The 25,268-nt window shown below is 37.9% G+C and overlaps 2 protein-coding genes across 8 annotated transcripts in view; one reads left to right on the forward strand and one right to left on the reverse strand.

Annotated features, from left to right (window-relative positions):
- Nucleotides 1-8,092, forward strand: part of EYS (eyes shut homolog) — a 797,046-nt gene extending 788,954 nt beyond the window's left edge. The window contains exon 47 of the mRNA XM_030490420.1: nt 6,798-8,092. Coding sequence (XP_030346280.1) covers nt 6,798-7,996 — 1,199 coding nt within the window. The 3' untranslated portion in view covers nt 7,997-8,092. The remainder of the gene's footprint in view (nt 1-6,797) is intronic.
- Nucleotides 8,093-9,868: 1,776 nt separating this feature from the next.
- The window catches only part of PHF3 (PHD finger protein 3), a 53,079-nt gene continuing 37,679 nt past the window's right edge, over nt 9,869-25,268 (reverse strand). For all 7 annotated transcript variants that reach the window (XM_030490422.1, XM_030490424.1, XM_030490423.1 and 4 more), the window contains 9 exons: nt 25,015-25,171; nt 23,895-24,011; nt 21,419-21,550; nt 20,841-20,973; nt 20,179-20,371; nt 18,682-18,829; nt 17,095-17,184; nt 15,682-15,877; nt 9,869-14,216 (listed from right to left, as the gene is read on the reverse strand). In XM_030490422.1, coding sequence (XP_030346282.1) covers nt 12,037-14,216; nt 15,682-15,877; nt 17,095-17,184; nt 18,682-18,829; nt 20,179-20,371; nt 20,841-20,973; nt 21,419-21,550; nt 23,895-24,011; nt 25,015-25,171 — 3,346 coding nt within the window. In that variant the 3' untranslated portion in view covers nt 9,869-12,036. The remainder of the gene's footprint in view (nt 14,217-15,681; nt 15,878-17,094; nt 17,185-18,681; nt 18,830-20,178; nt 20,372-20,840; nt 20,974-21,418; nt 21,551-23,894; nt 24,012-25,014; nt 25,172-25,268) is intronic.

Here is a 25,268-nt window from a genome sequence, read left to right on the forward strand (position 1 = left end):
TCCATTTTCACTGTCCTGAAGTTTTGAAAGATTTAGGAAAAGCTAATCGTCTGGCTCTTTATATTTGCCTTCATATAATCCTATCAAATCCAGATGGAATTAGACTGATGAAAGACTCTGAAGTATTCTTAGCAGCCAGCAGATGTGAAAGAGCTTTCTGTTGGGGATTAGTTTAGAAAGCACTTTATATAAAGCCTTTTCTTCTACACAGTTATATAAGACTTAATAAATTGATTGCCAAAATCACAGGATTTTTTTTTTTTCTAAAATTCCTTTTTAATAGGAAATAATTAGATCTCCCCGCCACTAGGCAATGCTGGGGTTTTTTAAAAGAAATGAGCTCTGATTACACAGCTAATTTAGCGATGATACTGAGAGGCACAGCTATACATTGGCTTGGCTTGTCACACATGCAAACACTACACTGGGACTTTCCCTTGAGGGGCATACCCCACCAAAAAATCCTCCCATCATGAAAAAAGAAATTTTAATAGGTGAATAAATAAACATGAGAATTCCACTGAAACACTTCCTTCTTACTTTGTTCTTTTCAAAGAACATTAGATGTATTTCTAGAAAGGGTGGTTAGGTGGCTAGTCTACTTACTCCTCTAACAACGTGATTCCTTCAGTATACACATTTGAACACCTGGCAAATTGGCATAAAATGGAGAACATCCTATGAATCTTTATCTGTTAGCGGAATTTCCTATAATTCTGTCAGTCATTGGTTTTCTTGCTTTGTCAGCTCTTTCTGAATGTGTATCATGACTTCAAGTCTGGTAGTATTGATTTCTGCAGGCCCTAAGAAAATAATTTCCAAGGGCTGGCAAAACTTATGTGGCTGGCTATATTAGTAATAAGCTGGGAAGAAACCCCAATGAGTGAGCTGCATATGCAGATTTTAGTTTGGAAACTTGCAGATATAATGACAATGGGACTTTTTCCCCTTGCTTTGGTTGCTTGTTTTATGCCAATGAGGTAAAAACGTGGGAGATGCAGACAGCTATATGCAGTGCTTCTGAGAGAGGCCTCTGCAGATAATACAGCATTCTTCTGGAGTTCAGCAGAGTGCCAGTGAAAGCCAGCCCACTTCACATTTTCCCAAGTGTAGTGTATCCTATTTCTACCAACAAAATTGTGACAGCCCCATTGAATAAATAGCTTTTAATTCAGACAGCGTTTGCTAGATGCCCATCAACAGCTTGAACAATGAATAATTCAGTTCATTTACATAGCAACCACTCTATATACTTGAAGGCCTTGGCACTCTGGGTAAAAGTGAGTAAAAAGCATCACTTTTTTGTTGAGTCACAGCATTACTGAAGCTTTGCAGTTGTTTGTGAAGGTGAATTATGCTGTGGACTGTCTGCACTGTTCCAGAGTCCAGGCAAGGGTGATGGAAAGGTCTGCTCCCTGATGAGATGAGAGAGAACAGATATGCTGGGTGACTAAGAAGGAAGTCAGGTTAATAAACGGAATGGGATGACTCATGCTAAATTTAATACTCAACATTTGAATCAGCAATGCTCTGCCTCTCTTTAACATGATTATGTTACCTAGCTGGTCTGAAAAAAACGCAAAACTTCAACTCCAGATATTTAAGGCATTTCAGTTTAAAACCCTGAAGCATGAAAATCAGAGATAGCCAGTATGGGGGTGTGATGTCTGCATAGTTTTCTAAGACATTGCTTATGGCAAAAACTGAATCATGGAACTGGACTGAAATCTTTTGGAAATACTCAGAATTTCTAGAATACTCACATGGGAGAAGTGTTGTTTTTCTAATCAGAAACAAATTGATTATCCACCCACTTTCAGAAAAGGGTGGTTAAGTCTTCTCTCTTGGCAGCCATGTTTCCTTAACCAGCAGGGACGTCATTTCTGGTTTGTCACTAGTTTTGTGATCATTTCTATGGAAATTATCAGCATAGGAAGCAGAACTGCCAGTTACCCACGTGACACCCCCATTGTCCTGAAATCTGTTCCATATGAAGTGTTGTTGCTACCCATCTGCCACTAGCAAGCAAACCAAAATTAAGATTGGTATATTGAGGTTGCTCAAGGAAGGTTGCTTCTAGCTGCTGATACATGCCAGGGTGATGGTGACTAAAGGAAGCAGAAAAACTTTCTTCACCAAGGAAAGCAGCATTTTTGATAGGTGAGGCTGAATGGCCTAACCTACAATTAGATAATCACCCACACCTTCTAGATGCATGAGCATCATGTGGCCTGCTGGGTTGTTCCATATCCTAGCTATGCCCTTCTGCTCCAGGGTGGTGCTCCACGTGGAAGCAACTTACATTCTAGCCTTGAGCTAGAAGACGGAAAGGTGAGGTAAAAGCAACAGAAGGCATAGACTGAGGCCAGCAAACATACCTCCACAGATGCTGTCTCAGGGCTCTGAAATGGCTGAAAGAACCAAGACTATAGATGTTCTGTAACCAGGAAACCACTGCCTACAGCTCTTGAGACACCTACCCCGCAGAAGCTGCTGAAGCACTGATCTCATCAAAGCCTCTGTTCCAGCAAAGCATAGAGGCTTCTGCTTAGTAATACAGGATGAGAAAAAGGACAAGCATCAGCTGTCTTAGAAAGCTTTATAAAGGAATCTAGACTTTCAGTAGTCTAGAGTTTTGAGCAAAGAGGGAGCCCTTATGGAGACTTGCATCTCTGTATCACTGGGGACATGACACCTGAATCAAAATGGTGAATGCCACTGACTAGAAGACTGTATCCACTGCTTCCAAAGTTACTTAGAAGGATGTTCTGGAAGCTCCTTTGGACTTACAAACTAGTGAGAAATCCTTCTTATTGTTTATTTGTGGTGAAGTGTAGGAATAAATTCAGGTACTCTAGCAGGTAAAAAAGGCTTTGCCTCCTATGCATACACATGGAGCACAAGGGTACACTTTCCATCCTTGTGGGGAAGAGACCTTGAAAGAGAAATGCTAAAAATACCAGGATACCCTCCCTGCCATGCTCTGTCAGCCTACGATCCTCTGACATCGTACCCAGTCCTCCTAGGAAACGTATCGGCATTAGGCAGATTTGACAGCAAAGGCAGAAACCGCTGAGATCTTTGCCTCTGCAAAGATCAGCTTTACAGCTGTGTAAATTTAACACTATCGCATTTGTTATGCATGGTAATACTTCTGGCACAAATAGGACATCTCAAAATAGGAGCGCAGCATTCCAGCATGCGTTCCCAACTGTACAAAATTTTGACACATTACAATGTAGATTTCCTGTGGAAACATGAAAACATGGTGAACTGCCACTGCTTAAACATGATCCCCTCTCAAGATGGGGATACACAGACACACAGGCATAGATAAAGGCTGAACATGGAAGGGCATCGTCACCATGTGGGTGAATTTAAAACTTGACTGTGTGACTGTAACCAACTAGCTTATGGACTTACATACTTATGCAGAATAGTAGCAAGCTGAAAATTCTTGTGATGCATTCAAAATTCACCGTCATAAGTCAAATAAGCAGTTTTCAGAATCCATCATAAGAAGTCATATAAGCAGATATCACAGATAATCCAGATCTCACAGTAGTAGTCGGATATACTTATAGGAGACTTTCCATAACCTCCCAGTTTTAGAAACTGACTGCTGAGGGCATGGAGTTGACTTGGCTTCTGGGAATGCTGACATCTGATACAGGAGCAGGTAAGACCTGCTTTGGAGAGTGTTTTGGAGTGCTGGCTTCTACTACAGAATAGAGACAATCCACCCTGAGGTGGAGCAATTTTGACCTTCAGTCATTTGGTGAAAACCCTGAACTAGGGTTTGCAAGTAGAAGTGCTATTTTATCTCCAGAACAGTTCCTTCCTGAAGACAACACCTGCTACAAAATGCCTATCCTCTGAGAAGACAAGGAAACAACCTTTTAGCATTTGGGCTATATCAAAACCCCTCTTCTTTCTATTTTACTGAAACAGGAAAATTAGGAAGGAAGTAGCATCAGAACGGAACTGAATGCTATAACCACTGAAGATTTTGTTCAACACCCAGCATCTTGAGATGTTGCAGTTTCAAGCCACAGCTAAGCTACAGCAGCCTATTTCTAAAGAAGATTCAACCTTATTGATAAAGATTGCCTTACAGTTCCTTGCACAACATCCAACAGGCTGGGCAGAGACTTGTGTGCACCAGAAAAGAACGACTATGAGTGCCTACCTCAGGAGTCCCTCTGCTTTTGTTTTTCCTTTTTTTTGTGACACGATGTGGATAAATAGTCCACATCGTGGACTATTATTGGAGGAGATGCTTATCTGAAAAGCTGGAAAGTTGTGTGTCCTGTGTGTCGGCTCTATTTGCTAGAAAATAGGGACCATAAAATCTAGTCTGGAAAAATTGAGTGTATCATCTCCTTCACACTTATCAGAAGCAAAACTCCTCAGAAAGGTCTTTGGCTCGGCCGAATGGGACAGCTTTGAGTAATGCTAAAACTGAAACAGTGGAAACCACCTTGCTTCATGGCCTCCCATACTAAGACTGATGAGAGGGGAAATTCAGTGGTAAGAATGTTGTTTATTTAAATAGTGATGCAATTCCTATGATGGCATAGGCCTGCACAGGCTTCAGCTATGCAAGCTGTCCCTCAGAGACAGCGACAACTGAGGTCCCTTGTTGAAAATGCCACTGGTTGCTAAAGTGAAGAGAAACAAAGTCCATAATTTGCCTTCACTTTGAAAGGCAATTTCACAGACACTGACCACACAGCACTTTACATTAGAGTCCCAAAATGTTTTCAGCCAGTTGTCCCCGGATAGTGCCTATGGCATGATAAACTTCATGAAGAAATATTGAGACGAACCCTGGGATCAAAGTCCACATGATAAAATTCATCTCAACACTCTGCTCTTTTGCCAAAGACTAAAATAGCAAGTCATCTGTGAAAAGAGAGGGTCTAACCAAGGCAGTAAGAAAGTGCCTTGAGAGCCTCCGGGAGAGTTGGAAGTGGAAAGTGCCATTTTTTTTGTTCCTAACTAGCAGAAAAGGAAGTTACTCCAATTTGAAGAGAGGCCTCAAATTTGTGCTAGACCATAATCCAGAGGACTCAGCCATAACCTCTCTTTACACTGTAGATGACAAATACTATCTACAGTGTCATCTAACCTAGATTCACTCTTATAGTAAGACACTCAAACTGACTGCAAGTACACTAGAAACAGACATCATTAGGGTTCAGTCAGAAGCACTACTGCTAACTGCTGAAACTGTCCACTTTTTCCTAGACATCACTGAAGCACTATTCTCTAATGTCATCTCACACAGATCATTGTCAAATGTGCAAAGCTACCAAAAAACTTCCCTGCAGGCCAGGAAGCCTTGAAGAACTTCCAGCTTCTCCAGCTCTTGATTATAAGACAGATAAGCAAGAAATGGTCAGATGTTTTCCCTCTTCCTAGATAGCAAAGGATGAATACTCGTGTCCTTTTGCAAGTCTGCATGTCTGGGTAGGAGAGGGGATTGAAGGCTGCCAAGGAGTTAGTTCAGAAACTTTTCCTGATGTTCCTTTCTTACCCTAAGGATTAAGGTCCTGATAAAAGCAATGGACAAGCAGGTTAGGTACCCTGCTCAAACAAGTGAGATTAATGCATTCATACTATGCAATGAAAAATTAAGCAAGCTTAAAGCCACATCTCCGAGCAAGAGAAGCCACAAGTGAAGATAATTATATCCATTTTCTGAAAAAAAAAAGCAGAAACAAATAAGGTACTCAAAAAGAACACTAAACACAGGGAAGTAAAACAGATCATCACAACTGGAACTAGCCAGCTACAAGGAAGTGCCTGCTATCACTGGACTGGAGCTGAACAAATGTTTACATTAAAATTTAACAAACATTATTTATCAATTTAATTGATGGACTTAAAAAAAACCCCAAACAAACCAAAAAACCCTAAACTTTGATGCCTACTATTTCCAAAAGCAATATAAGAAAAAGTTACATTGCACACGCAAACATCAAAAAGTTTGCTAATGTGACTTCCGTCTGCAGACTCTTCTGCTGTCCTCTTCTGTCCTTGTCACCTTCTCCTACTAGACTCTGTCTCTGCCCTTACCTTCATGTCAGTTCCTGTTTCCTAACCTTCCCAGCTTTTCTTCACGTTTGTAGGTATACTTCAGAGTGGTATTCTCCTTCTACATTGCCTGTAAGGCCAGACACACCAATAGTACAAGAAAAGATAACTCCCTCCTAATACTTGTCACGGAGGCCTCCAGTTCAATAAAAGTTTTATCTGTTCCTACAGCTGCCAGATTATTAAACTCAAAACATCCCTGTTGCAAAAAGGAGCTGCAGGGAAAGCAGAGTATGTTTGGTACGGACAAACCTTCAGTGCATTAAACTGACAAATCTATCAACCTTTATTCAGCATATGGAAATTAAGAGTACTCTGGCATTTGTAACTTGGCCAAAACTTGATTTTTTTTCCATGGGAACACCAGCTCACATTCCTTGGATGCCAATATGATCCCATTCCCTCCTAGCTCACAGTTACCTAGTCTCTGACCAAGGAAAGCTTTTCAGAAGGCCGGGCTTCTTTCTTTGAAGCAAACACAAGCTCAGTTTCCAATAATGAAAAAAATTAAAAAGGGACACAAGCAGCTCATAAGGGAACGTTGCCCTTTGTGTTATTTAGATATGATGATGGTACAAGACTGCTGAAAATTAGTTATTTATTTGAAGCACAGGTATGAAAGCATCAGGATTATGAATTTGCTGTTGTTCAGTGTGCTGTCTCTAAAAATTAAAACTATTTTATACTGCTTTTTACAGGTGACTTCCTATGTTTATCATTAGTAAATGGATTTATACAGTTACGCTACAATCTCGGAGACAAGACAGTCATCCTACAGACCTTTCAGAAAGCCTGTACAAATGGAAGTATGTGGCATTCACTCAAAGCAGGAAGAGTTGGCAATGAAGGCTACCTGGACCTGGATGGTATGAACATTACTCATAAAGCTAGTCCTGGAATGAATGCACTAGACACGCACACACACTTTTTTGTTGGAGGGGTGTCATCCTTAAACCTTGTTAATTCAATGGCAGTAGAAAACGAACCCACAGGTTTCACTGGTTGTATACGAGAAGTTGTTATCAACAACAGGGAACTGAAGCTTACCGTGACTGACCCCACAGGTGGAGCCAATGTTGGTGACTGTGATGGAACGGTTTGCGGGTACACAGTGTGCAAAAATAATGGAACATGTCAAGTTGAAAACTCAGGCTTTTCTTGTTCTTGCCCACAAGAGTGGACAGGGAGCACGTGTGAACAATCTATTCACTGTTCACAACACAGATGTGGATCTCAGGCTCTCTGTATTCCTCAACCTACTTTGTTTTCATATACCTGTGTGTGCGCACTAGGCTGGTCAGGTAAATACTGTGATAGCAAAATCCATTTTTTTATAGCAAAGTTTGTCGGCAACTCCTACATCAAATACATAGATCCTTATTATGGAAAAAGAGACCTCCAGTATAGCCGCATTTCTTTAAATTTTACTACCAATCAAGCTGAAGGCTTAATAGTATGGATGGGGAAAGGTGAAGATGAAGATAATGATTTCCTTGCCATTGGTCTTGCCAATGGAACACTAAAAGTTGTAATTAATCTTGGAGAAAGAATATCTGTTCCTTTAATTCATAGCAATTACTCCTCCTGTTGTGATGGAAGGTGGCATTTCGTTACTGTAGTTCAAAACCAGACTTCTATTAAGGTTTACCTTGATGAAGAGCTAATTCTTTTTGAAGATATTGATCCACACAGAAAATACACTGCTTTAAACTATGGTGGTATTTGTTATTTTGGTGGGTTTGAAATTGGCAGGGAAGTCAATACAGTCACTACAGGGCTTTTTCACAAGGAATTCATTGGTAAAATTAAAGATGTTGTGCTCTTCCAAGACTCTAAGAAGATTCAGCTCATGAAAGCAGAAGGGTATAATGTTTACAATGGAAATTACAGAAATTAACTGAAAAACTGTGTAAGACTCTTTAAAAGTGATAAGTTTTCTTTTCCTCCTGTTTCTTGTGGTAGCTGGCAGTGTAAGACTGAGGAACCAACATAAGAAAACACTTAATAATTATCCGTAATTATTTTTTTAAATGTTAAGTATTAATAGTATACCTAAAATGTCATCAGCTGTTTTACTCAGAAAATTACTTATACATACTCCTTAGTATTTACTTTAAAATAATGGGAAAGTCTGAGGTTTTTTTCTTTATTGTTCTAGAAATAGTTCTGTAGACAAACAGGTAGTAATTAGCTTATAAAGCCAACCGTCACTCCAGTATTAACTGTTTGTTGCTTTATGAGCAGACAACTTACCTGTTCCTCCAAAACTCTTAAATTTCATTAGAATGCAGTTTCTCTTACTGTAACATTAAGGTCAAGTGTAAAATTGCTGGGGGGAGAGGGGATGAAATGATGTACTTGGGGTAAAAAGCTCATGTTTGTTGTAATGAGATTTTTTTTAAAATCACAACGTCTGTAATTAAACTCCACAAAGACTATTGTAGGCAACAAAGTTGCCTCCCACCTGAGTCTCTATCCATTGGGTATGCATTTATGTAAAAGGACAGAACTTAAGCCTGTCTTCACACTAAAATATTCCCTTTGGAAAATGATCTTAAGAGCAGAAAATGTATTTCACTTAATTACTGAAGAGATGTAAAACATACCTGATGGTTTTATGCAGCAGAGGTCTCCCTTATTTGACTACAGGAAAACTTTTTGGTTTAACCCTTCACAACTGCAATGTGGGAACGTGGCTGTCTGCCTACAACTAACTTCTATTCCCAACAGCTTGAAAACTACAAAGTCTAAGAACTGCTTTGCTTTAGCTTTCTGGCTTATGTGTCCCTAAATGAAATTTTGAAATTTTACTAGACAAAGGTTTTGGTCACAGTAAATTGAATTTCCATTACTATATTCTTCACGAATTTACAATCTCAAAAGTAAATAGAGGTCTTCATATGTAAATGCAAAAATTCTATTCCTTCTGAAAAAAAACTCAGTTATATTCTACTTTAATGAGCAATAAAAAAAAAAATCAAGTTCTATTTTACTGTGCTTAACAAGGGACTTATGATGGTATCTACATTTCTCATTTGACTGCTGGCTTATTATCTAAGTAAAATCATTAAATAAAAATAATAGCAATTGATTCCTATCTTTTGCTTTTTTACTTCACTATTGCTCAAAAGCACACAATGAACCATCACCTCCTCACACAGAAATTCTCTGAATACAAGTCTTCAGTAGGTACCTATGAGCAACAAGTAACTATTTCTAATTTGTTTTTTGTCTTTCCATAAAGCAGATATGGAGCAGAGACAACAAGCACAGCAAAACTAGGTGCACACATTTGTTTCCACATAACCGTAATTAGTATGTAGCGATGAATGCACTGACAAATCAGTTAGAGATGAGTTGAAGACAACTAATGTGGGGGGGTGTGGGGGTGATGGAAGTACCCCGAGATGTTTTAATAAGCATCTGCCAACATCTTTGTGAGGCTCATTCTATCCTCTTCAGCTGCTCTGAGCCCTCAAGCGACCAGCCTGATCCTCTCCCTCCCCCCAGCAGGCAGCTCATGAAGCCCACTTGGCATCTGAGGTGCCCCCAGATTCTTCTCCTCTTTCGGTTTCTCTTAGAAGGGCCTTTTATGGCCACATGATGTGACGGGAGCATATTCAAGGTTTATCCTGTTCTCTCTGGGGCTCCTGGTGTACTGCCAGTTCCTCATCAGCGCACACTGCTTTCTGTGGTCTGACCAGTGATTCAGTGTAAAACCAGTAATCAGAGCACCTCCAGCTAATACGAGTGTTGGAAGGAGAGTGACTGAAGGCTACGGAGAAGACAAAATCCTTTATTCCTGTAGTAGTGGGATTTATTCCCATTACACCAACTCATATTCTAGGACCAAATCCTGGAAACCGTTGCTGCTTGTTAATTTAAACTCTTTACAAAACTCTCCCTTAAGAGCTGATTTACTGTGGCTCTTTTGGGTTCTACATACACGAGGCAGGTAGCAAAGCACCTGGCAAACCTGAAAAATGTTTACATATTCTTTTCAAAGAAACTATTTCTGGTAGTTCTGTCAGAAAGCATTCCCGTCCTTTCAGTACGGACAGTTGCAATTTTCACTGCTTCAAGTTTGGTTTTGAAGCACAAATGGATACTAATATGAGAAACGGATCACCAGTGGACCAGGAGTAGACTACTTTGGAACAGGTTAAAAGAAGATCTTTACAAACAGAGCTACTGATTTTAAAACTTACTCTAAAAACCAAAACAATGCTTTGATGCACTTCTATGTCTAAAGAACTCTGATGTAAATATTTAAACACATGCATAATACTGCCAGATATATTCAATGGCACTACAACCATGGAATTAATTTGGAAAAGACTAATTTAATCACATCATGTTATCAAGCTATAAAGTATAATATTGTTTCTAGTTTCCAAAAAACTGAGGATTTTTTCTTTATGCATCTTCTCAACTATGAGTCTAAGAAACATTACCCAATAAAACTCTACCACCCCCTTTTTTCCGTGCAAGATTTTTCATTTTAGTCAGTTTGACCATGTAGCTACCTGCAAGGTATCCAAATGGAATTTTACCTTAAAATGTATTCATAATTAAAACCAACAATTAGTGTGCTGTTAAACTGGAAAGACCTTTCTGGAAAGAAGAGGTTTTTCTATAGCAAGTTTCAAAATGCTACATCAGTACATAAAGTGATGTACTCAAAGCAAAAAAAACCCCAAACAAAACACTGAAAACCAGAACAACAAATAAGTTTTCCTTTATATGGTGGAATATTTCTGTTGTTTCTGACAGACTTAACAAAATGACCAGTGTACTTTAAGTAGTATAAGAGCAGGACATCTTAGTTGGTCTTCAGGTTTGCATCTTTCCTGGTTTTTTGTTTTGCATCAGTGGATAGCAGTCACTGCAAAATATCAATTTACCAGAAGTCCCAATGGTGCAAAAACCCTTCTGCCCTTCTCCCCGCCCCCTTTACCCCCCAAACTTGAAACGACCAAGCCATGAAGTATACAACAAATGTGGCATTCTGTATCTCGGCCTGCTGTATTCATTTAGCCTATAGTTTCACACCTATGAAATCAAACACACACAGTATGTGAGAAAGTTTTATCATTTTAGAATCAAAATATCCCTTAAAATATTTACATTTTACAGTAAAAAGGATAGTAAAACGCAAAGTAATGTACAAGCTTAGGTATTCAAGTTTTTGAAGCATGGAAAATGCTGGGAGAAATAAATTTACTACTACAAATCATATTTTTAAGAATTTAGGTTAAAAATGCTTTCTTATTAAAATGAGTGCCGTTTAAAGCAATAACATTCGAGCAGCTCAGCCTTCCAATTTCTGGTCACAAACTGCTTCAGATGCTTAGGAAATACTTGAAAAACTAATGAACTACACTTGAATTGTTTTATTGTACTATCAAATAATTCAAAAAAAACTCTTCACACCACCGAGCATGTTCTATTTTGTCGTGTGTGGATTCTGAGGCTCTGCTACAGTCTTTAAAAACAGTGCAATTTAAAAAGAAGGTTATTGTATGAAATTCACCTTTAAAATTATCAGAGCATCTTAAAACAGAAGAGAGCACAAATTACCAAAGGCAGCAACTATATTGCAGACTTGACTAAAGCCAACTTCATCAGCTAAGAAAACTTCTAAGCCTTTATTGCATATTAATAAAAGAAACCTTTAAAATTTTGAATATACAGCAATGTAAAATTTTTAAAAATATTAAACTCCTACTTCTAGTGATAGTTGGTATGATGAAAAAAAGGATGAGTATTGGTACATCAAGTGGTACCAAAACACAGACTTGTTTCTGCAAAACACCAACACAATAAAAAAGATGGCACAATCCTAGCAGGCTTTTTCTTTTTGTTTTATACAAAGTTTTATGACATTACTCTTAACAGTTTGTTTAAATAAAATTCTAAAAGACTGCCTGCATCTTTTTACCTTTTGCTTTTAGTTCTGTCACTGTGGTCCCTATGTTTCTCTCTGTTCTTTTCACTGTCTCGTTCTCTATGCTTCTCTTTGCTTTTCTCCCTCTCCTTATCTTTTTCATGAGACTGTTCTTCACTTTTAGGCTTCTCTGTCTTTTTCTCTGGGTTTCTAGTCTCTCTGGGGCTTTTTCCATCAGCAGCCCTATCACTGTGTGGAGATCGCAATCTTTCTTTGTCTCTCTGGCCTTCCTCCCTACTCTTCCTATCTCTCTCTTTTTCCTGGTTTCTGTCTCTGCGTCTATTTCTTTCAGAATCTTGCTCCCAGTATTTTTCGTTGTTCCACTCTTTTTCATGTCTGTCTTTCTTCTGGTGATGGGAATCACTGTAAAATCTTTGTCTATGTTGATCATTTTTTCCTCTACTGAACCCTCTCTCCAGATGCTGTTCTTGTCTGCCCCAAGGATCACTGTGGCGTCTTTCTGGCCTCCTAGTGTCTTTACTCTGAAAAAAATTTTCTGGCCCCATAAATCTTGATTGTTTGTGAGCCACTGGTAGCCCTTGTGCAATGGGTCCGGCATAGTGTGGTGGCTGAGCTGATAAATGAGCTACTGGTGGCCATGGCATCATAGGATTTTGAGTGAAGCCAAAGCCAGGAGGAGGAAGAAGTGGAGGTGGCAAATGAGGAAATCCAAACATAGCATTGTTTTGTGGAGGGAAGTTATGAGGTGCAGGAGCCTGAAACTGAAATCCAGGTGGATTAGATTTAGGATGCTGAAAATTCTGCTGTGGAGGTCTAACAGATGAGAAGCTGCCACTTGTAATAGGGCTTGGAACATTGGAAATAAATTCAGAATGAGAAGAGTTTTCGGTTTCAAAATGAGATGAAGTTGCTGCTGGTCCTCTTCTAAATGAATTCAGAGTTTCAATGTTTTGCATCACTGCATCTTTCTGTACATGTCTGGTATCTTCCGCTTGTGATGCAACTATGTTATCTGCCTTTGCTTCAGTTGAACTGTACTGTGTCTCACTGGTTTGCGCATCGCTTTGATACAGGTTGACACCCACTTCTCCAGAAGACTGCTTATTCTCTGGTTCTGTTTGATCACTTCCTGAAGCATTCTGTCGGTCTTCATTTCTGCTAACATCTCCTTCCTTGTTTTCCAAAGCATTAGTCTGCTGGCTCCGTCCAGCTGCCTGTCGTGGGTCTCTCTTAAGATTAATAAATGGTGATGATTTAGAGGCATTAGCAGTGGTACCTTCAGCAGTGCCTGCATTAACATTGTTCTCATTGTTTTTTTTCCCTGCATTTGATGAGGAAGAAAAGCTGGAATTTGTGGTCCTTCTAACCTCCTGTGCAACGTTATTATCCTTGTCAGTTAATTGCTGCTTTGGGTCATTTTCTTTACTTTCTTCAGTTTCTTTATTCTGTGACTGAGCAGATAAATTTGCTAAAAATGCTTCTGTGGAGACATCTGGAGGTTTTCCCTTAAGACTCAGTCCTATCAAAGATCCAGCACTTCTTGCAGAACTTGAGGTCCCTACAGCTGCTGCATCCGCAGTTTCAGCAGTGTTAGTGGATTCTTGTAGATCATCCAAACCAGTCTTTGCTTCGCTAACTTCAGTAGTTACATCAGCAACATCCATGTTTTCTTCTTTTAAGGTTGGCTGTTCATTTAATAATGGTATATCCTCATTTGTATTTGTTTCTGACTTGCTGTGTTCATATACCTGCCCTGTCGTACCCAACAGGCTTTGAAGAATATCATCCACTGGCAATGGTTTGTTTGCTAGCTCCAGAGTAGAAGGCTGATTTTCCCATCCAACCAGGACTCCAGGAAGAAATCTGAGAGGCTTCGGTGGTTCATGTTTGGTACTATCCACCAGCGGTTCAGTAACTGCTGGAACATCTTCTATAGCAGATTGCTGAGGTTTATTTCTCTGCTTGTGTAGCACAGTTGTGAAGGAATTAAAAAAATCGTTTTCCTCTTCTTCTTCTAGTGCCAATTCATGATGAGAGACTTCAGGTTTGTTTGGCTTGCTTTTCTTCTCTGGTGGCAAGTTACTCAAGGTACTTTCAGAAGCTTCATCAACAAAACTATTAGTCACACTTGCAACAGCAGTAATCTGCCTCTTCATTTTCTGGCGAATTATCAATCCCAGTAATAAATTTGGTCGATGTATTTCAATCCCTGTACAAAATTGTAACAGCAATTTATCATCTCCTTATGTTTTAGTTAAGGCAATCGTTTTAACAAAATAACCCCATACTCTCATAATACGTTATAGAAAGCATTCATTTTAAGACATTTGAAATGTCTCTCATTAAAACACAACAAACAATACTTAAAATAATAAAAAATACATTTCCAACATAAAAATCATGACTTCAAACATTGCAACTTAAAATTGCTTTAAGTATTATATTGCCCATTATAACTTCCAAATACATAATATAAGACAGTTACATAGGACATCTAGTCACATAAAAAACACAGAAGTTAAACATCGTGTTAGTCTAACACAGCTACAGTCTGGTAACAGTGGTAGCAAAGCACAAGAGAGAGGAAAAAAAAAAAAAGTAAAGAGCACACTTGCAACCACAATGTCTCCTCCTCAATTTCTGTTAGAAATACTTCTTCAAAGATTTACCAAGAGTGACTTCCCAAAATACTTCCCCCATCCCAGGAAGGCACTGTGTTTTAAGGTATCCTATTAGCCATCTCTTCACTATGTATTTTGTTCTGTATAATTTAGGTTCTTGCAAAAATAATAAAAAATAATTAAAAAAAAAAAAAAAAAAAAAGAATCAAAGAATCAGCTCGGTTGGAAGAGACCTTTAAGATCATCAAGTTCAACCGTTACCCCAGGACTGCCAAGACCACCACTAAACCGTGTCACTGAGGGCCTCATCTACACGTTTTCTGAACACTTCCAGGGACAGTGATTCCACCACTGCCCTGGGCAGCCTGTTCCAATGCCTGAGCACCCTTTCAGTGAAGAAATTTTTCCTAATATCCAATCTAAACCTCCCCTGGCACAGCTTGAAGCTGTTACCTCTTGTCGCTCATCCTCTCTTCATTACAGCCCTACCTATCTCAGAAGAAGAAATCATCCACAAATTTTTATAACCAAAGTAAACTGATACAAAATAAGTCGGGTGCAAGCAGAACAACTGAGAGCCACTTCAGGATTTTTCCTTCCTTGCCCATCTGTTTTTTCAATTTATTTTTTTCTTTTTAGGAAGTTTGTGACACTTGAGGAGAAAGGAATTAGTACATTTGAAATAATGAAAATTACTATTTTAACGTTACAGTATCAATTTGGAACTCAGTATGACTACTGTCATAGCTCACTTGCATCACTGAATTTACTGGGACTGTAACCTACAAAGTCACTTAGGTTAGAGGAAGAATGCAGTAAACATGAAACAAAGTTATGCAAAGTAAATTTTTTGACAACAATAAAGTATCAGAATAATCTTACAATGGGAAATAAATGCTTTTTCAGGGAAGCTACTATAATACTATGGAAAACTCCTGGCATGTTTAAACAGAACAGGTTGCATTTTTTAATTTAATGTCTCTTACAGTTCTGTTGTAAACCTCTTTAAGTAGTGTTATGATAATACAGTTCCGAAGTCCAAGCTGTACTTACCAGGCCCATCAAAAGGCACAAGATGATGTGGGACTTTATCTGAGGAACCTAAAGGAATGAGGTACAAATCTTTCACTTGCTTCATGTTATTGGCTGCTACACCATAACGCTTTCTACTGCTGAAATAGGCAAACAACAATGCATAGGATATCTGATCCTCTTCAGTTACTGGGGTAAAGCGAACTACACAGATCTCCTGTTTACAAAGAGAGAGAAAAAGATGGTCAGATGCATTTTTCTATGATATTTTAACTGGTTTAGTAACTGCTCTTTACTTAAAAGCGCAGTTCAGAGGAGGAGAAAAAGCCTCCCCAGAAAGGCAGAAAACAACAGAGACAGAAGGAGCAGAAACAGGGCCAAAAATAATTAAGAAAAACTGGAGAAAACAAATAAAAAGCATTTAGTGTAACAAAAAGAATTACGGTGTATGACACAAAAAAGCCAACAATTTATCAGTGAGCTAAACACCAAGTTTTAAGGCAGCATGTCAGCTTCCAACTAATTATTTCCCTCCCCATCCTTAACATTACCAGAAAGCTTTATTTTGTAGTCTACTGTGTCCAAGATACCCATTAATACTAGGGGAAGACCTGTTTTTAGATCCCAGAACTATGACCCAGCTCAGGAGTTGATGCTGGGGCTGATGCTGTTTAATGGTTTAATGACTTTGAAATGGGACCTTACCAGGGGCAGTGGTCGATATGCTGAAGGGCTGGCTGCCATACAGAGGGGCCTCACCAAGCTGAGAAACTGGGCTGACCTTTGTCAATGTCAGCAAACACAAACACAAAATCTTGTGCCTTGAGATGGAGTAATCCCAGGCACCAGGACAGGCTGGGGGACTGACTGGCTTGAAAGCAGCTTGGCATAAAAGGACATGTGGAGGTGCTGGTAGACAAGTTGAATATGAACCAGCAATGCGTCCATGCCAAGAATGCCAACTGCATGCTGGCTGACAGAACTGAAGCAGCCATCAGGCCAAAGGAAGTGATTATTTCTATCTATCCAGCTCTTGTGAGAGCGCATCTGGAGAACACCATCTAGTTTTGGGCTCCCCAGCACAAGGACAACATGCACACAGTAGGACAAGTCCAGCAGAGGCCCACCAAGATGGTTTTGCACACTGTTAACAGTACCAAAACAAAAGGGTAACAGTTGAGACGTGAAGTGGCGTCCAAACATTCATGATGAGTTACTGTCTCAAAGGAATACAAGGATTCTCTAACAGCAATTGAAAGGTTAAGGTTAGATAGTAAGAAAATAAACACTACCAGCTGTCATCCATCCCATTAACTGTCAATAATCCTTGAAGTATCATGTACTTTGCAAATGTTCCAGGGAAAAAGACCACGATCTTGAGGGTAAATATGATGTATCTTAAACCACAAACCTTCCAATACATAAAACTCTTACCTTGGTCCCCGAAGCTTTGATTTTTTCTACATACTCCCAGACAGTGTGAGGTGATATCCTGCCACCTACTTGAATACTATCAGGTAAATCCTATGAGAAAGGACAACAGAAATCTGAATCCAACATACAAATTGTGGTAAATCCTTCATCCAGTATCTGTTCATATATTCAAAACATACTTAATTTTTTCAGTTCTCAAATTGTAATTTTAAAATCTCAGTAGAAGTTATAACAGTAGAAACAAATTGATTTAACTTTGGGATATTTAAATTAAGATTTTCAGTGCAAAGTAACTGATCCATACTACACTACTTATCGTTCAATACCGTTCATCTATACCTTCCCAACATCATTTATTTCAGTGACATTAACTGCAAACATAACTGTACTGTGCTCTGGAAACACTCTGTAAGTTATTTGGAAGATCCATAAGATTAGACTGCTATGAAAGGCCCACACCTATGTAAATAATAAACTTTCAAAATCTTAATCATAAGGGGAAAACACAACCTAGACATGTGTGTGTACATATGGACATAAATTTGTTCTGGGATACTACTGAGTTCACTATTCACAAGCAACAAAACCAGACTTTCAGGTCATTTAGGAACACTTAAGGAAAACTATTTTTTTTTTTTAAATATAGCAAATGAGTTTTGGAAAGCACATCATGTTTGTAAAACAATCCTTCAGTATTAGAGGGTACTGCATGCCCTGCACTTCACTGAAGGTTTATGGCAAAGTAAAGACAATCATATGAATAGAAGACCTTTTAATTTGAAAGCTGATGCATCCTCCATCACTGGCAAGAAGTAACACTGAGCCTTATGAGCTCTCTGATCTTTATTTTATGACATGAATACAACTATTTTAATACTACAATTATTATAAGCAGTTGCATCCTTTTCCTGCCTCTCAGACACTGAAAGACGCTACCTCATTTTTTTTTGTTATAGGGACAATTTAGTCTTACAATGGAAAGTCAGGACCAGAATTGCCCCCAGATAGGCAAAAATTTAAAAATTAAACCCTCTTACACAGGTTTCTGTTGTAAAAGATGAAAAGACTTCTCACACTGCCAACACAAAACATCAGGAGACACTTCTCTTACAAAGAATTGGTATTGAATTGCTGAATGCTTTGAATTCAAAACTGAACTACAATTTTCTCACCTCTAATTCAGAAAAGGGATGCCACCAAGGTGGTTATTTCAGTAGCAGTTTTGTCATATCTTCCCTACTACTTTATACTACAGAATATACTCCATAATAAACAAAAAACAGTTCAACTTTTACAAAACCAGCTCTTGAAATACAGATGCTCATCCTCAAGAAACATTTTACAGTGAGATGAGAGGAAAATACACCAGAGAACTTGAACCTTGATGAACCCTGGGGTCCACATAGGGCAAGCTGAAAAATACTTCACCTGCGAATTCATACCCTAACCTATGTCCTCCCACAAACACTTTACTCAGTACAATGATCACGCTTCACTGCCTTTCATCATGACACTATTATTAGCCTAAAATGTAAACAGGTTGCTAAAGTTAATAAATTGTTCATTCTTTGCAGTAAATATAAATACCTCTGTTAAATACTCAAAAGAGCCAGAAACTGGATAAGCCTTAATAACAAACTTTGCCACTGAAGGCATATTGATAAAACCCTTCCAGATGAAATTCAGGCGTGCCAGAAACAGGCTTTCACATTCCACAGTACCAGGTGTTTCTGACCTGAAAAACGACAAACAAAAATCACTTTGTTTACAACATGATATAACCCGCAAGATAATATAAATCATCATTTTTCTTTCTAGAAGAAATGATGTGTCAGTAAGAATTTTCTTTTTCTGTTAAGCATACTTGAAGGTCAATGAAAAGAGAAAGGCATACAACCATATTTCTCATCTTCCAGTGGAGTGGATATAAGTCACAGGAAGGACAGTCAGATAAGCAGCACATTAGTTCACTAATGTATCTTTTAAGAATGGACAGAAAACAACATACTGCCTGCTGGCCTACCCTCACCCTGCTTTCCTAGTTCCCACATTTTGTTGCAACATTCTCTGCCCACCACCCGAATGCCTGCATTCCCCTTCTCCAACCTTGCCCCTCAAGCTGGCTCCTCATTTCTTCTCACTCACGCATTACTTTCACAGCTTCCGTGACCGCCTCCTCCTAATTATTGATGTATCCTAGGCACACTATTAGCGGGGTTTTGAGCTAGCCACCGAGCAGTACCAGATATGCTGTTACAGTAACACAGCACATTTCTTTCTGTCTACACTAGAAATTGCTTCTTTGAATCTTCAGCAAGTTATGCAAAATAACTTCAGCAAGTTATGCAGAAGTCCACCGTCCTCGGCAAAGGATCACACTGTTCTGATAAGGGCAGAATTTCAGCACAAACTCTGGTCAATTCTAAATAACCCGGAGTCAATGTTTTTCTAGAAAACCTTCCCTCAAACCAGAGAAAAACAGCCTCATAAACTGCAATTTCCTCTTTAGTGGGTAGCAGAGTAAAGTGTGGAAGAAAATGAAGACAGAACTGAAGGCAAATATGGCAAAACATCAAACAAGCTGCTGTTAACTGTCATTTCTAGAAACGTGTTGCTTTAGGGTTTGAAACTAGCCTGATTTATCAATGTAAATGCTCTGTTTAGAGTAATCTCAAATTCCCTAGCCTTATATATAGAAACACACACACTCATTCAAATGCAGAACTGTACATACTATGTTCCTTAACAGAAAAATATGAAATCTATATCCTGACTATTTTAGTATGAACTCATGTGCCTGTTTAAGCCTTTTTGCACCATAAAACATAAGGTAGCTTATTTTTCCGCAAAAGACAATGTGGTAATTAGAAGTTTATGATCACAACAATATATGAAGTATTATTTATATAAATGCATAGCATCATTTACTCCAAAAGAGAATCCCATTCCTAAAAAAAGGTGTACAACTTCAAGCACACAAATGGATTACTGAAATGCCATTAAAAAATTGGCCTTAGTCATAATATCTTAACAAGATTAACAATGTCTTTCATTTAAAAATACTGTTTCTACATTTTATATTACTTTGGGAGAGGCGTGAATGATTTTGATGAGTCTTGCTTATTGTCTTCCAGTAATTCCGAAGCTAAGATACTTGATGTTGAAGAAAGCGCATCTGCAATGCTCTCTGCTTCATTGTCTGATTGCTTCCGTGCAACTCCAACGGACACTTTCACTTTTTTCGCAGAAGGATCATCAGTAGGTGGTGCCATTCGGCCTGGAGGGAAAGAATTGCAATGCCTTTCATTTTTTATTGAAGAAACAAAAGAGGATTTCCTTTGAAGACATGGAAGATGCATCAAAACCACTATATATTGCCATTGAAGTGGGGTAGCATAAACAAAGATAAATTTTATACAATTTATACATATTTATACAATATTATACACAAATATTGCCACTAATGGGATACGATAAAGAGGAATTAACAACAGTATGTACACCCATTAAAGGGATTTCTTTCTCTGAAGTCTTTTTTTTTAATAGAAGACAAGTTTATGCCCACAGCCTATCATTTTAATAGTCTCTTTCGTAAATTATGAAGTAAACCACTGCTTCTACATCTTTGTCAGCAAACTAGTGAAAAAACCCTACATTTATTTACATTCCTGAGGTACACCAAGATTTATGATTGAAAAGCATTATAGAAGCATGATGTATTTATTCTGATGTGCTTTCAAAATTACCTATACAGATTTTGCAGTTAAGATCGAAGAGATGATTTTTATGTTGATTTGTGGTGTCTGAAGATGAAGATTCATTTACTTCTTTATCTTTTTCAGCTTCCTCTGACTTCTCAAACAACTTCATATTGGGTTCCTAAGAAAAGTCAAACACATTTCTGTCAGCCTTTTTTTCCTCTGTTAATATTCCTAATATTGCTATTCACAGTGCTTTAATATGTTATGGCCATGTTCTTCCCGTCAGACACAAAACTCTCTCTTCAGCTGTATAGCCTAAAAGGCTATCCCAAAAATCTATAAATCCATTAAAAAATGAATTGGTATTCCTAAATATTTTTTAGGTAAGATTTAGAATACTTTCTACTATTACCAGAATTCATCATGCAATGATGGACACAACGTGTTAAAACACAAAACCACCAGGCCCAGAAGTGAAAGTAAGTAAGGATAAAAGAAAAATTAAACTCAAATCAGATCTAACATATAATCACAGATCTAAGCAACAAAATCATAAACAAACCAGTTTACAACCATATTATCTATAAACTGAATACACTTTGTTGTCATGATTTCTTTTCTACCTGAATTTCCATGGCTTCCTCTTGTTCTTTTATTGGTGTTTCACTTTCAATTTCTATTTCTCCTTTGTGAGTAATTTTTGTGATAGGTCTTCTTTCAACTTCCCTCTGTTCTTTCTCAATCATTTCAATTGTCTGTAAAAACGGGAAGTTACATATATTTAATTCTATACAATAAAATTTGGAATACCACAGAAAACAAACAAATAATACCATACCAAACAAAACAACAGAAAATTACGAAACCACCTAGGGAAAAAATAATATATTCTTACTTTGCAAGTGTCAAGTAGTTTCATAAAACAAATGCACAAGCAGCCATTTTAACTTGACCTACAGTGCAGCAAGTCCTTATTGGTCCTGTATTTAACCAAGTTATAAAGCAGGTTTTTGATGCAAAAATTGAAGATAAGCAATTCTGAATTTCCAATAGCTAAAGAAGAAAAATGCATCAACTCTATTCCCATAATAACAGGAAAAACGTAGGACACACATTTCTGTAATTTTTCAATAGCTCATTTTTTAGTACATAAACCTAACGCTCTGCCTCAAAAAATCCCAAACATTTCAATGTATTCTTAAGGTAATGAATATGCTAATTCTGATCAGTACTACTGCTTTGCTCTGTTGCAAAAAACCAAATATAAACCATTATTTATAAAATTGCTTCTTAAAGCACGGTTATACTTCTTAAGCCAGAAACAGTTTGTGTTAGCAGTCCCCAGTATTTTAAGCCTGGTTTTATAAGGAAACAGAATTCTATGATTGCTTTATCTGTCTGCCAAATACTTACAGTTACTCTAGAACACACTAGGGAAACTTCAAAAAAGATCAGTAAGTAGCAGTCTCAAAGTCTTGCTTAAATAGTAAAATGAAAAATACCATCAAATGATACATTGCTATTTGTTTCACACACTGTATTCCGTTTCAACTTCTAGAAATTTTGAAGTATTTCTCTGAAATATTTAGGACCCTTCAGTAATTTCCAAGCAGCATACACTTTTGTTTTGAAGCTGTTCCTCACAGCAGTGGAATATTGTCTTGTGTGCTCTGTTTTCAGTATTTTATTAATGTTTATAAAAGTAAATGTAACAAAGATGTATTACAGAAGATGAGCTTTGGATAGCTACAGAATAAACAAGCTTTTCATGCTTTTCTATCCCCTCAGAACAACAGTGAGTTAACAGAATAATTCAACAACTGGTTTTGAATAGGAACTGGTAAAAAGTTGTCATGATTCATAGACAGGTCTAGTAATAATACACAAATGGGAAAAAAAAGGAATAATTAATGTTCCAATGCAAACTGCAATCTCTAAACCAGCATCCCACTGTACTGCATCAGTTATCATTAAACATTCTTTCATTCTGAGCACAGAGAATTAAAGAGGATGAATTTCCAGCTATTCTATGTCACAATACCTACTCATTAATTTTTAATCAGGAGACATCTGATATAACTCACAACTCCTCACACCACAAAACCCAAACACAAAATGCATGCCAGTTAACACTACCCAAATTTTGTGCCTTTCAGTTCTACGAAGCAACATATAAATACCAAAAGATTTTGCCAACACAAATCCAGATTTTGTAAACTAGAAAACTTGATACTATAAACCAGGCATTTCTGAGCAGCTGCAGTTAACTATAATTGGATTAACTGCACAATAAATACGGTAGTAAGAAAAAAGCATGTTCTATAAAAATAATATAGCTCCTCATATTCCTGTTTCTCCTTCTAAGCTGTTAACACAGCTATAGATATAGTGTGACTTCCTGTTTCAAGAAAAATAATGCTCAAACTAATCTAGCAAACTTTGTTGGGGTTTTTTTGGTGGCGTGTTTCGTTTGGGTTTTTTGTTTTGTTTTGTTTTGGGTTTTTTGTTTTTTCAAACTTGTTTGTTCGAGGTTTTTTTGGGGGTAGGGGCTGTTATTCATTTTTGTTGGAGTTTTTAGGGGTTGAGAGGTGTGGGTGTTTTTTTCCCCTTTGGACTTTTCACAGTGGCAGCGGGCTTCCAGCTTCAGGTCTGCTTCTTGGTGTGTGAATTGTCATGTTCCATCAGTACGTAAGTTACAAACAACACCAGTTCTGTATGGTTTGTCCAAAGAGATCTCTCTCCCTTTTTAAGAAACTGGTGTCTATAAAGCTCCAGCTAGAGCTTTAAAATCTTGTTGGAAATAAGGACAAAGAAGCCTTCACTCTTGAGACAGAAGAAAGGAAGAGAAAGCAGCAACAAAGTTGCATCACAAGTGAAAACACATGGTTTCCCCCTTTCAGGAATTTACTATACTTCTTTCACTTCTGTCCAAACAAATTCTTTGGGTTTTGAATATTAAATAAATTATACAGATCTTCCTGATTAGTCAGAGTTGCTTTTTGCAACATGTATTCTGTTCTTTCTGTTTGCAGGTTAAGTGTACGTAGAAGTTAGATATGCTTAAGCAGTCAAGAAACCATGTAAGCTGACAAGTCTTACGTGTCTGTTTTCTCTCTGTCTCCAAGCAGCCAGTTCTTTGGAAGCCAGTTCTTCTGGGCTCATTTTAATTAGATGGTCGGGAGTAACCTCTCCTTTCAGTACTTTCTTAAATAATATCTAGAAGAAAGAAGAAAAGTTTTACTATTGCTATCAAGACAAAAACAGCTTGCAGCTGGAAATAAAGCAGAGAAGCAACAAACAACATACTCTGTACAGCTATACGGATACTGTGGTTTTGTAATTATCTCCCACTGTAGGAAGCTGTAGTAGATTTTACAACACAAAAAGCCCAATTCCAGAGCTCCATTTATTCTAACAGATTGTGTCTACATTATACACCACAATGATCAGGCACATAATTAACTGTTGTTCCACAAAAGAAGGTAAGTTTATGTCCATGGCAGCAGTAACTCCCCTGTATTACAAAGCAGAAGGAAGTATTAAGAGGATGTCTTTGCCTCTAGACTGACTGAACTGAATTCCTAGGGTAAAAAAAACCTCACATAATTTAGCAGCATGAGCAAAGAGAAGCCAGTGACAGAACTTATCCTGCTCATATAATTTACAGCTGGCTAACTGTAACAGTAAAATATTGCAGACAAAGCAACCTGATCAGAATTACTGATAAAAGGACAAAACACAGAAGTTGAGGAAGTATGATACTGAATAATGGGCTCACAGAAAGGATAAAAGAGAGTGAAGACCAAACTTGAGAAATGTGGGTATGAAAAAGCACAGTGAAACAAGCTACAGGACAGAAACAAAAGTGCGTGCAGTAAGCAGCAAAGGTGGGGGGAAGGAGGAAGGAGGCAGGGACACCAAGACAACAGATCAGAGGTAAAGACAAACACATTAGGCAAGCTATATCTACTACACTTTGAAACCTCATCATAAGAAGTACTCTGAGAGGAAGGAGTTGAAGAATTAATGATGGGGAACAGATGAAAAAGAACACAGGGAACACAGTGTGCACAAGGCAAACAACATCAGAGATGAGGAAAGCTAAAAAATAAAACCAAATGATAAATTGTTAAAGGATTAATAATGTATCTACATAGGAGACTTTAATCTACAGCAAATAAAGGATTTCTGTAAAGCACAACAGACAAATAATACGTACATTATTTTTAGGATCTTTTAGATTGAACATTAAACTTCTGTATTTGTTCTTGTACTTTGAGTCAGTGTCCCGAAAAAAAGAAAACAGCTCTCTTTCAATCCTTGTGGCAACTTTTGCTGCTCTTTCCTCAGGAATCTTTAAACTGGAGTCTGTCAATCTGTGAGAGAACACAAGGGCAAAAATTACCAAATGCTTTTAAATAATTTTTTTTTCCTCTGACTTCCGAAAGAAAATAATTACAAATGTAATTTAAT

Source organism: Strigops habroptila, chromosome 6 (genome assembly GCF_004027225.2).
Source record: "Strigops habroptila isolate Jane chromosome 6, bStrHab1.2.pri, whole genome shotgun sequence".
Lineage (NCBI taxonomy): Eukaryota > Metazoa > Chordata > Aves > Psittaciformes > Psittacidae > Strigops > Strigops habroptila.